The following is a 14,840-nucleotide window of genomic DNA, read 5'->3' as shown; positions in this document are numbered from 1 at the left end:
GTCGATCTCATATTATCTGGAACCGGTTCGGTTGACTCGACCCAAACAAATAAAATAACGATTATTAATGCATTCGACAATTTCTTGCAATTGGGTTGCCCCAATTGCAGCCTTAATGCCATTAATTAGCAACCCGATGCGAAGCCCATGGTGGCCCATCGTAGAGCCCTGCACAATCTTTACAGCAGGACATCTGGAAAGTGGACGGCACTGATAAAAGTTTGGTTTGAAGATGATCTTGATGAATGACTCAGCATGAGCACTCCAACTCAAACTGTTCAAGCTTTTGGGTAAAAGATGCATCACTCTTAACTCCCACAAGGCTGGTTTGCAGAGTATAAACAAAATGTACATGTCATTGCTAAGAGGGAATGATACTATTTGATACAATAAAGTTTAGGGCATATGACACCTTGTTTCACATCTTTTTACAAATAAATAACATATAAGCAAAACAACGAATTGAGGTTGTGGTCTAGAAATACTAATAAGATATAGGAGAGGACTGATGTAAACCCAAAAAATGTGGGGAATCACCCATTATACAGCATAGCATTTACAGGAACAGCATGTCATGAATTTTGCGATGCACCTAGCAGATTATCTTGGAAAAGATCAGACTGCGACTTGCTAGGGATGATCATAGGAGGTGACCATTGGTCCGGAACCACAAGGAAATACGCCGACATTGCTTTTCGGAAACGCTTTTTGTATTGCTTGGGTGAAATCACAGTCGGAGATGCATCTTTTGGCCCCCCTAATATTCCCGAAGCTTTTACCCATGTCTCCAGGTGCTTGTCCCATGTATACTGCCTCATGAAATCAATGATCCCGACAACCAGCTCATTCTTGTTCTCATCCACGCCCACCAGTAAAGAGTAATCCATCACATCGATGGACTGCCAACAACAACAGTAAAAGATGTTAAATTGTTGCAAATACAGAAACATTAGGTAAGAAAAGTGTGCTGAGTTGTAGAGAAAAAATGAACATTTGTTGTCTATTTCACTCGGTATTCTATCAGCATGGGCAAACTATTGTTATGACCGAAAGGGGAAACAGAAATACACAATCATTCCATGATAAAATAAAGCACAATTTACCCCCTAAGTGAACTCCTTTAATGGGACACAAGTTAAAGACTCGTATAATGTGACCATCCAACAGAATGCAACAGCTGACTAACCAATACATTGGGCCTCGAGATTCACACACAGCTGCAAACCTCAGGCTCACACATTTGAACTTCATGATGTTGATAGCAGACTGACAACCAAGAAAGGTTATATCTTCAAACATTCTAGAATTTGTAATGGACCTGACAGATGAAAGATCCACTGGCTTGGCAGAGAAAATTTGTTTGCCAACAACATTTCCAAATTTTAAGCATGGATGTAATACTTGCTGAATCATATTGACATATCCCCTTGATATGTTGCTTAAGCTAAGATAACAACAATGTGCATCAGTTCTATATCATGTTGTACTAATGAATAGAGTTTGGTTTTGTACAAATTACTGAATGGTGGATGAGAACAGTGGCTTATACATATGTCCAATCCAGTTGAGAGCTTCTAAGGAGCGAGTCCCTGTGAAGTCAGCAAGCTTATCTAATTGGAAGAAAGAGACCAAAGGACTACATGAGAACGTAGGAGCATCAATTTTCTGAAAGAAAAGACTGGGAAGTTCACACTTCAGAGCCAGTTGAACATGTGCATGAACTAAGTAAACTGAAACAGCAATATCTAGTGATGGCACATCACTCTGCCATTTTAATTGCTTGGTTTTCAGAAAACTATCCCATAGGGAACTCATTAGTGTAGCTAATATCCAAACAATATGCTTGTAATATATGACACCATTTTAGTATGTTTCATCTGATTGTAGCAGTTCCAGCTACTACTCTAAAGTGTTAATCATTCATCTTACCCATGTGTGGAACTTTTTGGAGCTCAAGAAGTGTTAAATAGGCAATAAAGAAGACTGGTAGGATAACTATTACCAAAGTGAAAATTTTGTACATATCTACAAGAATGAGGAAATTACTTCAAAAAGAAACAAAGTCTGACCAAGTTGGTAGCTCCATTATCAATGGTAAGTTCTTCCCTCCCATGAAACATGAAAAATTAATTTCCAGAAGTTTGAGGAACTAAAGAAGAAATTTTCATTTTTGGCACTAGATGAATTATAAAGTTTTTAGTGGTTTTTGGTGGTTTAACATCTTCTAATTATGGAACCTAATAATTAAGAGAAGTAATAATGCCTTCACAAAGTAAAGAAGATTAGAAGAGATTGCGTGGGCCTCTGTTAGAAGAAATGGCCAACATACATAGAAAGAGAAAAACTGGTAATAGGGCATGAGAATATGTTATTATTTAAACCTTTTGTACCACGTATACAATAGTAAGCTACTGCATTTTTTTTGTATCGTATGATAATACTTACTCTTAAATGAATTATTATTCAATACATCTGAAGTTATCTTTACACTGTTTGTTATCTTTTACAATTGATTTCATGTTTTTTAGAAAGTTAAATATGCTATGAAATCCAAAGGTTATAATATATTTTAGCATATGAAATTTTTATATGTTATTAAATTTTATTTTTTCTAATAATTGCTATTATTATTTTCTACATTTTTTGTTATTAAATTGTCTCTTAATTGATTCTTATCTCATCAACTCCATCCAGATTTTTATTTGTCCCAATTATATCTTCCCTACTCAATCCCAATCGAGCAAACCATCCCCTTAGTATGAATGGTCTTTGCGAAGGAAGCAAGTGGATCAAATAGAATGATCAAGGAAAATGCCAATAAAGGTACAAATTAAAGTATGGATTGTTGTCTTTCATCAATGGATTGCAAATACATGATACAGATGCACTTTATTGTTCTACAAAGCCAAATGTTGATATATTGTGAACTTCTGATTGGAACTTGTATCAATTTAGTGGTTGATCTAGTCAAGAACAAATTACAATGTAAAGAGCGTTAGCATAAGGAACAAAAGGAATGGCAGGTCTACTATTTATTGCATAACAAGCTAGATAAACTTTATAGTAAATGCCATTAAGATAAAACCTTAGGCAAAAGTATTTTTCATGTCAACTCAATTCTCAATAGTATATCTATTTTTCTATATATAATGTCATGGAGAAAAGCTACAATCCTAAGGCAAAGTATTACTCATGAGACCTCAAAGTATGGCCAAGATCTCCTATGACATGGTGATCAAAGTGATCAATGGGCAAGTTACTTTTGATTGCTCAGTCTCCACTAGTCAACAATATCACTTGGTATCAAGTTTCAGGTATGCTATGTTGTTGAATGGCCGTGTTCAGCCATTAGCCTTCACAGAACTATAAATCATGCATAGGATTACATTTCTTTTTTGCAGCTTTGTTGAAATCTTTCAGTCAGATAATATGTACGGCATTACCAAAGATGGAGGTAGGAAAATAATGGTATCTTCATGACCAAATCTTAGTAAAATTTGAGAGGATATGAACTTCATCCTTGCTTGATGCCAATTCATCTGAAAATTGAATGGCTGGTATTTGATAACTCAATGTTAACAAGAACTTTACAAAAGAAAAAAGGAGCAGTGAGTAAAGATGTGTTTGCAGCTTCATTATTGACTTTCAGTCATTCAGATTTGTTTCTGAGCAGGATATTGTCTGATGATGTTATTGATGAGGGGCAAAATAAAACTACTAGTCATCTTTCTTTTTTTCTCTCTTCTTAGCCTTACCCAAATAAATATCAGATTTATATCTATTTTCTGTTTACTTGTAGAAACAGGGTGGGTTCCATTATTTCTTTGGAAAGAAAAAATTATAACTCTTAAATAACCTAAATGATAAAGCAAATGTTTCTTGTTATCTTAAGCCATGTGATAGCCAATATTTATGAAGGTAAGAAACAAATATTAATCAATATTTATGCAGGTAAGAAACAGATATTAAACTGAAACTACCTACTCACCGCAAGAAACGCAGTGTCGTTCCATACAGCCCTTTCCAGAAGTCTCTTTGCCTTGTTTCCAACAAAAATTGGAGAAGTAGGCATTGCCTCAATCAAATTTTGATCAAGAAGTACTTTATTGTTACCACTTAAATCTGCATTATACCGTGACCTTGAAGAGCCTTTGAGATCATATAACCATTTCACATTACGTCCAAATAAAAGGTTCTCCATTACTAGTACATCCATCCTTGACTCTTTTCCACCCTTCAGATTTTTAACTGCAACCTACATCAAAAGACCCAACAAGCAAGCTTGTTTAATGAAGAACGACGATGATACAACTTACAGATAAAATAGTGATCTGTTACTTTGTAGAGTTGACATATTGAAACCAATATGTTAGATTTTGAGTCAATTAACAGAGAGGGGTAAGGATGCACTTCCAACCCTCTTTAGGTTCCTTATCGGTGGGAGTCTCATTCACAAGGTTGCCATGTTTTCATAGTTCAACATCAATGTAAAAATCATAGAACTGATAGAAGATTAACCGAAGAGACAGTCATCTATTCAGTTTTCATGTATGTCAAAACTTTTGGCTATTTATATGGGTCTAAGGAGAGTTTTTTTTTTTGTGACAATTAGTTTAACTTTAACACTTCAAACACAATAAATGTTAAGGGTTAAATTAACTTGGTCATAGGGGTTTAACTCGGATGAACAGGATGGGTTAAAATAATCCTATTTCATTATCGATATTCCAGCCTTTGGCAACCAATCACACAAACAGGGTTATGATTAAATAGCTGGATGAGGATAATCTAACTCAGGATTACTTAATACAAAACAAAAACAGCATAAGAGGATAAGATTAACAATAATTTCTCCAATACTGAAAGAAATTAATTGAAGCAAATATGCATGCCTCCTTGATAATTCTAGAGTATCAAGAAAATCAAGTGTATCAACGTAAGAGGTCCACTTGCACCTCAATACTATTATTTTTACACTAACTCAAAGTATCTAAAAAGTTTAGTATCCTTGATCAATAGTTATCATTAAGACTTAAACTCTAACTGGTAATCTGATAAAAATTTCCAGATTGTTTGTCCTGATGACTACATAAAGAATGTCCACAGCAAACTTTGCACTAATATAGGAGATAAAGAACAATAAGGCATCAATAATTGAAACAGCCAAAAGAAGCTCCAGGATGGGAACCTTGGGTGAAATTCAACTAGCAGCTGACATCAGCCACTTCGCCATAAGGAAGATCAATTATTACAACTATTGGGTAATTTTTTTTTACCAAAATCATACCTACTCTATAAGACAGACATATGTACAAAAATGATCACATCGACCATAATTTTATCAGACATAATTGTTGACATAGTAAACTTGAAAAACAAACATGAAATGGCTCAGCATAACTTATACCTGGTAGATGCCCAGAATCTTTGCCAGGCATGTTGGGCTCCCCGTACTTATTGAATCTGATAGATATTTAAAATACTCAGGGGCGAATTTGATAAATGATTCTAACTCTGTCTTGGTAACTTGCTTTATAATGAACCTATCATCCAGTGACTTAGCAAAGAAGACATTGCTCTTCCCACCCTGTGCTCCCCATTTCTTACATCGACTGAGAGACCTTATAAAATCAAGTTCAGACGGACAGCAAGTTCTCCTTAAAGAATCAAAGCATTTTGCATAGTAACATGTTACAGTATATCTAACTTTCCCATGAGGCCCATTGACAGCAAAAGAAACTCTAACATGCACTGATTTAGAAGATGCAAGTGGATCTAATATCAGGGAGCTCTTGCTACCATAGATGGATGAGGTGCTATCATCAAATGATCCAAAACTTCTAAAGCTTTCAAGTGTAATGTCCTCAACTGATTGAAATAGATGAGGGTTTCCAGAATCTTGAGTCAAAAAGGAAATTGAGGATTCCCTTCCATCTCTGTACTTCTCAGGCTCATCAGATATCTGAAAGTGATACTCGGGACAAACAAGAGCATAAGATATGGCACTGGTCGGTTCATCATCATAAATTGGGATGACAGTATCATCCACCCCAGTGGGAAGCAGCCTTGCCCAGCCCTGCTGCATGAACTCCTTAAACAAAGAAATATATTCAGGATGGTACTCAATTAGGGCACTATCACAATTCTTGTTAAGAGAAGCATACAGGTCAGAAAATAATGATTTAATCAAAATTGATACTTCTGCACACTCTACTGATCTAGGTGGCATCATAGGGGCACAAAGGTTGTTCGGATCAGTGATAATGCTTTCCTCAGAATTCTCGGAAGCTGAAATTGCAGGCGTGGCTTCAACCAAGGTTAATGATTTTGATTTGCTTGCATCTACCAGTGTAGGACCATTTTCACCTCTCCATTTTGCATCCAAGGTGTCTGAAAGATCAGCCATATTTGGGAAATGCCCATCAGAGAGAACCTTATGGACACCAAGATCAGATTCTAAAGAATCAGATTGATCACTAGCATTTGTGCTGGTAGACAGAAGTTCGGTTTTCTTGACATGTTGTTGATCTACATTTTGCTGATCTGAAGCAGGTTGTTTATATTGGTCATATCCATCTTTAGTTCTGGTCCCATTAAGGGATTCAGCAGCAGTAGATACAGAAGCATCAAAACTTATGAAGCTTCTTTGTGCCCTAAGTGTGAGATCCTCATTATTTCTGGTCATGAGAAATTCATGAGGGTTGCTAAGTGAACCTGCAGCAAATTTTAGACATTTATCCCATACATAGGACTTCAACAGCAATTGCTTTTGTAGCTTATTGACATCAAGAATATCAATAAATGGCTGCCCCTTCCTTGAGTCCTTTCTAGTTACTTTCTGTTTAGATTCCTGCAATGAGTCCAATTGCAATTCAAACATATCCACTTGATAAGGCCAAACTTTGATAAAGAAATGAAAAAAAAGAAACAAAAGGGTTGTGTTTCTTCACCTCAAACTCTGCCTGCTCTTTCTGAAGAATGGCTTCAAGTTCAATTATGTTTCTTCTTGATTCAAGTACTTCAGTGTTACCATCATGAGAAACAGTTTTTGATATTTTTTCTTCAACTTGTCGCAATGAATTGTATACTGCAGTGAAGAGATCATTTGTAGTCTTAAATACCTGTCACATTATGTTAACATAATTAATTTCCAGAGAGACAAATAATCCAGCAGTAACAAGAAGAAAAATAATTGGTGAAAACCTTAATTGCTTCTTCTTGTACCCACTCCTGATGCTGACAGTTGAAATCCAGTTTTGAGGGTGGCAGGTAGACATTGTGTACATTAATCGACGCATACTTGAAACATGCAACCATTTCGCCGGATCTGCTCATGTTTTAGACTCGCATCAGCAAATGAATAAGAGCAGGTTTTATCATTTCATGATAAAGGACGAATAGAGGGAAAAACACAAATACCCATAAAAACGTAGACAATCCCTGTGAAGAGAATGACCACAGCTGGCTACTCTACTCGCAGCAGCATGATTTGAAAAGCTAAGCTCCAAAAATTTACCAAACGACAAACCCCAGGCAGCATCAGACATTACAATTCTCCGAGTCGGGGGAGGTAGGCCATTGACTCGAGGACAGCGTAGGCACCTGTGCCACATCCATATCTTGCCATCGCGTTCTCCAGTCAAATGAAACTCCTGCAGCTTCCTCACAGATATTGTCAGACTGCCTTGGAGATGAGTATAACAATAAATGTGAGCTTCTGATGGCATCTCACAGGAGCGACACCGATAGCTCTGACATATATAGCAAATACAATGAGTATCTAGTAGGCAATTTATTTTTTAGTAGACAAATCACTCTATGTACATACAAAAACCTGATCAAACAAATGGTCACGTAAGTATCTCCCCAGAGGCTTGTCAAAGCTGCCGTAATATTTAATGCGGAATAGATGTGCACGCTCGCAAACAGTCCCCTTCCACACACAGCGTGAAGATAGAGAAACCAGAATGCTCTGATGATCAGAAGGAGATGGTGAGAATTCTTCCTTTGAAAACATGTGCTCGTTCCTTGGATTATCTTGATTTGAGGTCCCTAAATGTGAGAAACCATGTTGCATTTTTATCATTTTGGTTTCATCTGTTTGCACATCACAACCCACTCTTCTACCACTCTCAAGAGTTTCTAGATCACCATGACAGCTGGATGTTGGGACTGGACAATGGAGAATTGTTTCATTACCATTTTTAGTGAATTTGGTCTCATCCTCCTTCAAAAATCTTGATTTAATCTCTTCTCTAGTGTAACATGAAGAATCACCAAAGAAAGAGCTTGGAACTGTTCCTGAGTGAGAGAAAGAAATGAAAGGATCCAAACTTTGCTGTTCATCAAAATCATTGATTTGGTTACCTCTGTCAACAGGCAGATCATGCATATTGAAAGATCCAGCAACAGAGGTAGAAGCAGATCTGAAGGAATGGCAAGTATGATTCTCAGAAGAAAATGATAATTCTACTAGTCCAGACTCTCGAGAGTTGTCAAATCCTAAGTTGGGATCTGATTTATTAGATTGTGACTTTTCAGCAGAAGAGCTTGTATAACCAGGGATCATGGATATAGATCTATTGACAGTCGACGGTTTCTCTGGCAGTGCTACAGTGATTGGAGATTTCAACAGAAGTTCTGGGAGAGAAGCCCCTTCATCTGCAAGAAAACATGTTTCCAATGCCAAATGATATGCTGCAAACACTCCATATTGGACAACATGTTTGACTTTCTTCAGTTCATCACCATTAGAACCCTTGAGCAGAATCTACAAAACAAATGAGTCAAGATAACACACATCTTTAATAGTTTATGAATCATATGTCTCCTAGTTATGCGAATACTGTGTGCTTATATCGTCATATAACTAAAAGAAGCATCAAATTGTCCTTATTTTTCTATTCCTTAAAAAACAAGACGTCCTTATCCGAGAGAAAGTATACTTCTAAAAAGAGCTCAGTAGGGGCTCAGCGCATTTAAGCGACCATATAAGCGGTGCCCGAGTAAAACAATATTCTCATCATGTGATTATTGTTCTGATGAAATCTGCAAATTGCTTGCTGGAAGAGTTCATCAAAATTCAGGAGCATCAACGATAATTGATGATTAATTTTCATCACTTATAACTGAATAACAACCAATAACTAAAATAAAAGACATGAAACTTGAGAAGTTACCGTACAACCCAAGGGCTTTGGGCATCCCTGAAAAAACATCAATGTCTTTAGGAGTTTCTTTCCCCCTTGTCCAGCACTGCCATGCTCTTCAAGAAACTTGTCCACATGAAATGAGTCACAATGCCCCAGCTTGGGAGATGAAAGATGGTCAATTGAAGGGACTATCTGAGCACCAGTACAGCGTGCTATACGCTCCAAGAGTGGCCTTTTGATATTCAAAACAAGTGAAATGTTTTTAGCAAGAAGATAATCTTGAGCAAAACGAGAAACTGATTTCTCTACCAAAAGAACATTGGGATGGTGAGCATCTATCTTTGCAACTGCCATCTTCAAATGATCCATTTCCTGGAAAGAACAGAATAAAGAATGGCAACAAAGAATTTCTCTCTAAGCATATATATAGCATAAATCACTCAATACACACACGTTAAATTGTAAAACACATGCTATTAAAAGTAAGGGATAAACAAACCTGCTGCAACAATGTATCAAAACTTGAGAGCAAATTTGTCACACGCTGATATTCAAGAGCTCCACCAAGGAGAAGGAATCGGGGTTTCTCAATCTTTGACAACATACGGCGGTGAGCCACATTCTTCTTGCACACAACTCCTTTCACCACCATGCTAAAAGATAAAAGGACAAGGAACACTAATTAGCATCAAGGCATTTCCCAAAAATAAAATAATATATGAGTTACACAAAACAACTATGAACTAGTCAGATTTTGATAATAATCCTGAAACAACAATATGATAATCAACTGCATTTCTGTTATAGAGAAGGCTCAGTTAAAACAACCAGTAAAATCAATTGATCATCAAAGCAGCCATCAAAAACATAAACCAATAGCCCAGATATCAAACTAAATGAAACATTGCAGAACATCAAATTACCTATCACTGCGACGCCCACAAGCTAGGCACTTGACCTTCACATACAACCCAGGGTCCATGCCTCCACCACTGCTAGTGTCCGGTTTAAGAAGGGTTGCTGCTTCCCATGACAAGGATGTTATGATATCTAACCAATTCTCTTTACCATCTTCTTCACAGATAGATATATTTTCTACTTGAAGAAGTTGAGCTACTAAAGCCCTAAAATGCCCATCAACAACACTTTTCATGGCTTTCTTGTGTTCCTCACTTGATCGATCTCTACTTCGATGCTCACGACTTCCAAAGCTATTTGATGAACGCAGATAATGCCACTCTCCTGTGGCATCCTCCTCATCATCTTCAAATATAACAGCTTCTTTCTCATCTTCTTCATCTTCAGGCTCAGGAGGGAGCCAAAGTTGCTGATTGTTCTCAAAGTCCATAGTCTCTGCATCAGTGCTATCCACACCATATATGGCAGAAGAAGCATTACATTCAACATTATTAACAATACCTTGTTCTTCCACATTTCCAACACCTAAAGAAACATGGAATTCAGAGTTTTCAGGTACTGGAGAACAAATATCTTCAGTGCCAATAGTTCCTTCAGCAGAATGCATTTTAGTTGATCCATAACTCTGCTCAGATTCATCAAAGTCAACTGGGTCATAAAATTCATCAGAGTTGCGTAACCTTTGTTCTTCTGAGTCCCAATGACATGCTCCATAGTCATCATCATCATCATCATCACTCCTGTAACCATAGGAAAACTACAAATTTAAGTGTCAATTGCCAAAATTAATTATTGACATCCTGAACAGTTCATCTTCTTCATCAACACTTAGAAGTTAGAACATCATATAAAAAGGATGTAAGTTCAACAGAAGAAAGTAACTGTGATGAATTGATGAAAATAATAATAAACAAAAAAAAAGAACTTTCTGCAGTATAACATGATCTAGATGGGGACGGTAATTCCTGTAGGCACCAGAAAATACAAGGTTCAAGAACAAGTTAGCACAAACATTTGAGAACTTTGACAAGTTCAATTCAATATGTGAAATATGAACTTCTAAAGAAGTGAGAGAACACAATGGCAGCCATGCTCTCTAGCGAAGCACACTCGATAACTCATGGAACAAAAGTGTCAAGTGACATCTTCAAAGATCTAATATGAGCTCATGAGCTTCATGGATTATGTCAAAGATGAGATAAAAGGTATCAGATCATTTAAGCAGAAAATTCAAAAACACGTAATAATTTTATATTGCATATTGATCTAATACAGGAATTGATCAGATTTATCGTACAATTTTTATTTCATAAAATATATTTATTAATTTATGTATTTCAGGTTAAAAAAAAGGGCATAATTTTGGGCATCTGAGTTCGCAGACTCAATAAGAAAAATCATGTATCACTTTGAGGTGTTTCAACTAAAACTGTTGCAAAACATGAAAAAAGATGTCCAAAATAGACTTGTTTTGATGCTGTTATTGTGGTTTTTTTTCTTTTTGTCAGACTATATAGAGACATCCTAGACATGCGGGATCTAAAATTGCGCTAACCATCACTGCAAAGTCCTGAAAGGATTAAAAAACAATTATAGTTTATAATACTTTAGCTAGAAGTTTAGATTATTCTAAACTCAATAATCTAACATCTAGATAATATTTAGGTTTCACAGTTTTTGGCCTATGCCCTCATTGTGAAGAGGTTGCTATGTGATTTGGGGGGAACTGTCTTCATAAGTTCTTTCTTAAATCACTAACTCTTCTAGCTTCCTTAACTCGAAACTGTGCAACTTATATCAATTTGTTAGCCCAAGCCGCACATTGTGAAAAGAATCATTTCATTTTGGTTCAGCAGTGGCACTGGCTACTAGCCACTTGAAAACAAGAGAGGAGTTTTTCAAAGGTTGAACAAGCACAAAATACAGCAGCATGTCCCTTCAGATCACCAATTGCCTTTGAGGTTTTACCAATCCTATAGTTTGTCTAATCTTCTCACAGAGCCTTCTCAGCATTGAATAGAACTCTAAAACCAAACATAATGTATGAGGCTTCGATGATATCATGAGAAGATGAGAAGAAATGCTATCTTTTGGAGATGCAAAACATGCATGAATATCAAAAAAGTATGTTATTACTCACTATCAAGCATATTTATGCAGATATCAACCTGTTTGACCTACAAGCCCATTGTCCAATGAAAAGATATATCACGATGCAGATAATGCCATTGAGAACAGAATTGCACCTGTTCAAACAAAACCTAAAGTGAGTCGGAGAACGATCGCCTTTATCCGCCAAAGAATCCATGTTAGTTTCTGCTATCAGCATGTCTTCCTTGTCATGGCAGGTCTCCAAGTGAACAGACTGACTGGGACTGTGGGCAGGACCATAAGAGGCTTGTTGGTAAGCTCCACTTGAACATGTGCATGAAACTGCTGTTGACGTAATGCTATTACCAGTAACACTTGACTTGGTACTAGCCAAACTTGTAGTGGAAAGAGAAGGACTAAGTTTTGGGCCTGATGGTTGACCTTCATCCCTTGAGGCTGTTACATCCTCCCACTGCTTGAAGCAAAAAGTGCACACACGAATCAGCTCTTCCTCTCTGAAATTCTCAGTGACATAGGAATTAACAGGGACAAAATTCGAGGTGCATTTAGCACAGAAAACCCTTCCACATTTACGACAATGGTGTCTGCGATTGAAGATCGTGAACTGGGAGTCACATTCATAACAAACCATGCAACTATCATCGGGCATCCAAAAGTCCCTCGAAACAGAAGTAGGTTCAGCCCTCCAAGGAATCCAGGATTTCAATATGGTGACTAAATCAGGGAACCTCTTGTCAGTGGTTTCCATAGACGATGGGTCCTGGCAAGACCCTCATTCTGATTTGTTCATTTGCTGCTATCCGAAAATGATTGAAAAGTTTCACCAACAAACTAGCTCTTGTTCAGATTTCAATCCAAAAGTTCAGCTTTAGCTCATACAAGTCAATCCGACAGATTGAACCCAGCCACCGAATTAATAATCAAGAGAACGCCACCCTTTTTAAAAGGAACAAAAACGCCCACCCTTTCAAGAAGCTCTACCTAACTTGCGAAGAATTCAGAACCACGAAGCAAAGATTTGGATTTGATACTCTACATCACCGCCCGGCGATGTAAACGGTTTTTCTTGTATTCCATATCAATCTCTCATCACCCAGACACCTCACCTTCTCGGTTACGTTCCAAAACCCTAATACCTATATGTGACCTATGTCCGACGGCAATCCGACCTCAAAACCTTCACAAACTGAAACCCGCGTCGCCAGAAACCAATTCTGCAGCGAGAGAAGAACAAAAGACAAAATATTCACAAACCGCTATCCAAAAAAAAAGAAAAAACCAAATAGGAAATGAAATCTACCAGCGGAAGAACGATACTCAGGACTCAGAAATCAGGGAGATTCACGGCCGATTAACTCGACGGCGAGATTCCCACCCACTCGAATTCGGAACGAAGAGGAGGCGATCGCAGAGACGAAGACCGAGAAACGAGGAAGAGAAGGGATTGGGGAAGGAGTTCGCGTGGAGCGGATCAAACGCCACACGTGATCCCCTCGTTTCCCGAAGCTTCAGAGCGGGATCGGGTCGAGCTCTCAACCAAATTCACGGAAACATAAACAATATGGCGCACAAAAAATTGCAGGAAAAAGGAAGAAAAATCCCACCTTTCTCCACCTCGCACCTTTTCCGACTCTCCCCCCTCTGCTTCGGGTTTCATGTGGAGGGGGAGGAGGCGGCCCCTTCTCTTTTCCTTTTTTCCTTCTTCTCTTACGCGCTTGGAAACGAGGGGATCATATTGCTCGACGGTACCCGCCGTCGTAACCGTCTTTTAATTGGAGAGCCCCGTGACCTGTCAGCGGGGCTCATTACGGACCCCATCTTTTGACAAATTGCGTGGCAGATAGACCCGAGAGTAAGTCCGCTAAATGTATTCGGCTTCTCGGATAGAAATTATGTGGGCTGAAATGATACGACGTACCGGTCCCACAATAGTCGACTACAGCAGACGGTTGTCATCGAATGATGGCAGAATTGCACTTATCCCCTTCAAAGTCGGTGAATTTACTATCTGCACCTCCAAATTCAAATTATATATATATATATAGTATGTAGAAAATGATCATTAAAGCATGCAATCAAGTGGGTCAGTATCTTATTTTATACTCAACTATATACTAAAGACAATATTTTGTGTGTCGGGAAGAAAAAGTATTTGATGTATCTTATTTTATGGATTAGTCCGTAAGTGAGATACGGGTTCCGGGTATCGAGATGGATGGCTTAACTGATCATTTGCCCTTCGGTTGGTATTTTTTAATGCATAAAATTGAGGGTTCGAATCAAAGTTGGAATTTTTGGTCTCGATTGAAAAAATCACCCGTCCTGATTTCTAAAAGTTAGGAATCAGACTCGAATTGGTTGTGATTTGATTTGAAAGGAATGAACCGTCCAATCGATTTGATTATGATTCAAATCGAATTATGATCGGGAATATAATGACGTGACCTATAGCTCATATGATCGAATTTGATCGATCTAATTGGCCAAGCACCATCGATCCTGCTTATCTGTGTAAGAAGACAACGATTGTTAGGGTTTGTCGGAATTTTTATAAATTTTGATTATATTCAAATTAATTAGTAATGTTCTAACTAAATTTAAATTCCTTAGTTAATCATAGTTTCTTACTATAAATATACCTTTTTTAAGTCCTAACTT

The 14,840-nt window shown here is 37.5% G+C and overlaps 1 protein-coding gene across 4 annotated transcripts; it reads right to left on the bottom strand.

The window, feature by feature from the left end:
• Nucleotides 1-338: 338 nt before the first annotated feature.
• On the bottom strand, nucleotides 339-13,880 carry LOC135582098 (1-phosphatidylinositol-3-phosphate 5-kinase FAB1B-like). Of its 4 annotated transcripts, none has more exons than XM_065144328.1 (12): nucleotides 13,787-13,880; nucleotides 12,317-13,396; nucleotides 10,076-10,810; nucleotides 9,652-9,805; nucleotides 9,180-9,524; nucleotides 7,829-8,770; nucleotides 7,420-7,751; nucleotides 7,204-7,327; nucleotides 6,951-7,121; nucleotides 5,408-6,850; nucleotides 3,989-4,255; nucleotides 339-899 (listed from the first exon to the last, which is right to left on the bottom strand). In XM_065144328.1, the coding sequence occupies exons 2-12, from the start codon at nucleotides 12,928-12,930 to the stop codon at nucleotides 573-575; spliced, it is 5,454 nt and encodes a 1,817-aa protein (XP_065000400.1). In that variant the 5' UTR covers nucleotides 12,931-13,396; nucleotides 13,787-13,880; the 3' UTR covers nucleotides 339-572. The 4 variants fall into 4 exon arrangements, with proteins under 4 accessions (XP_065000400.1, XP_065000402.1, XP_065000399.1 ...); XM_065144330.1 differs by having other exon boundaries at nucleotides 7,835-8,770; XM_065144327.1 differs by having other exon boundaries at nucleotides 13,483-13,848.
• Nucleotides 13,881-14,840: the final 960 nt, after the last annotated feature.

The sequence above is a fragment of the Musa acuminata genome, chromosome BXJ3-3 (assembly GCF_036884655.1).
Source record: "Musa acuminata AAA Group cultivar baxijiao chromosome BXJ3-3, Cavendish_Baxijiao_AAA, whole genome shotgun sequence".
In the NCBI taxonomy this organism is placed as follows: Eukaryota; Viridiplantae; Streptophyta; class Magnoliopsida; order Zingiberales; family Musaceae; genus Musa; species Musa acuminata.
This window is presented reverse-complemented; position numbering and strand designations above follow the sequence as displayed.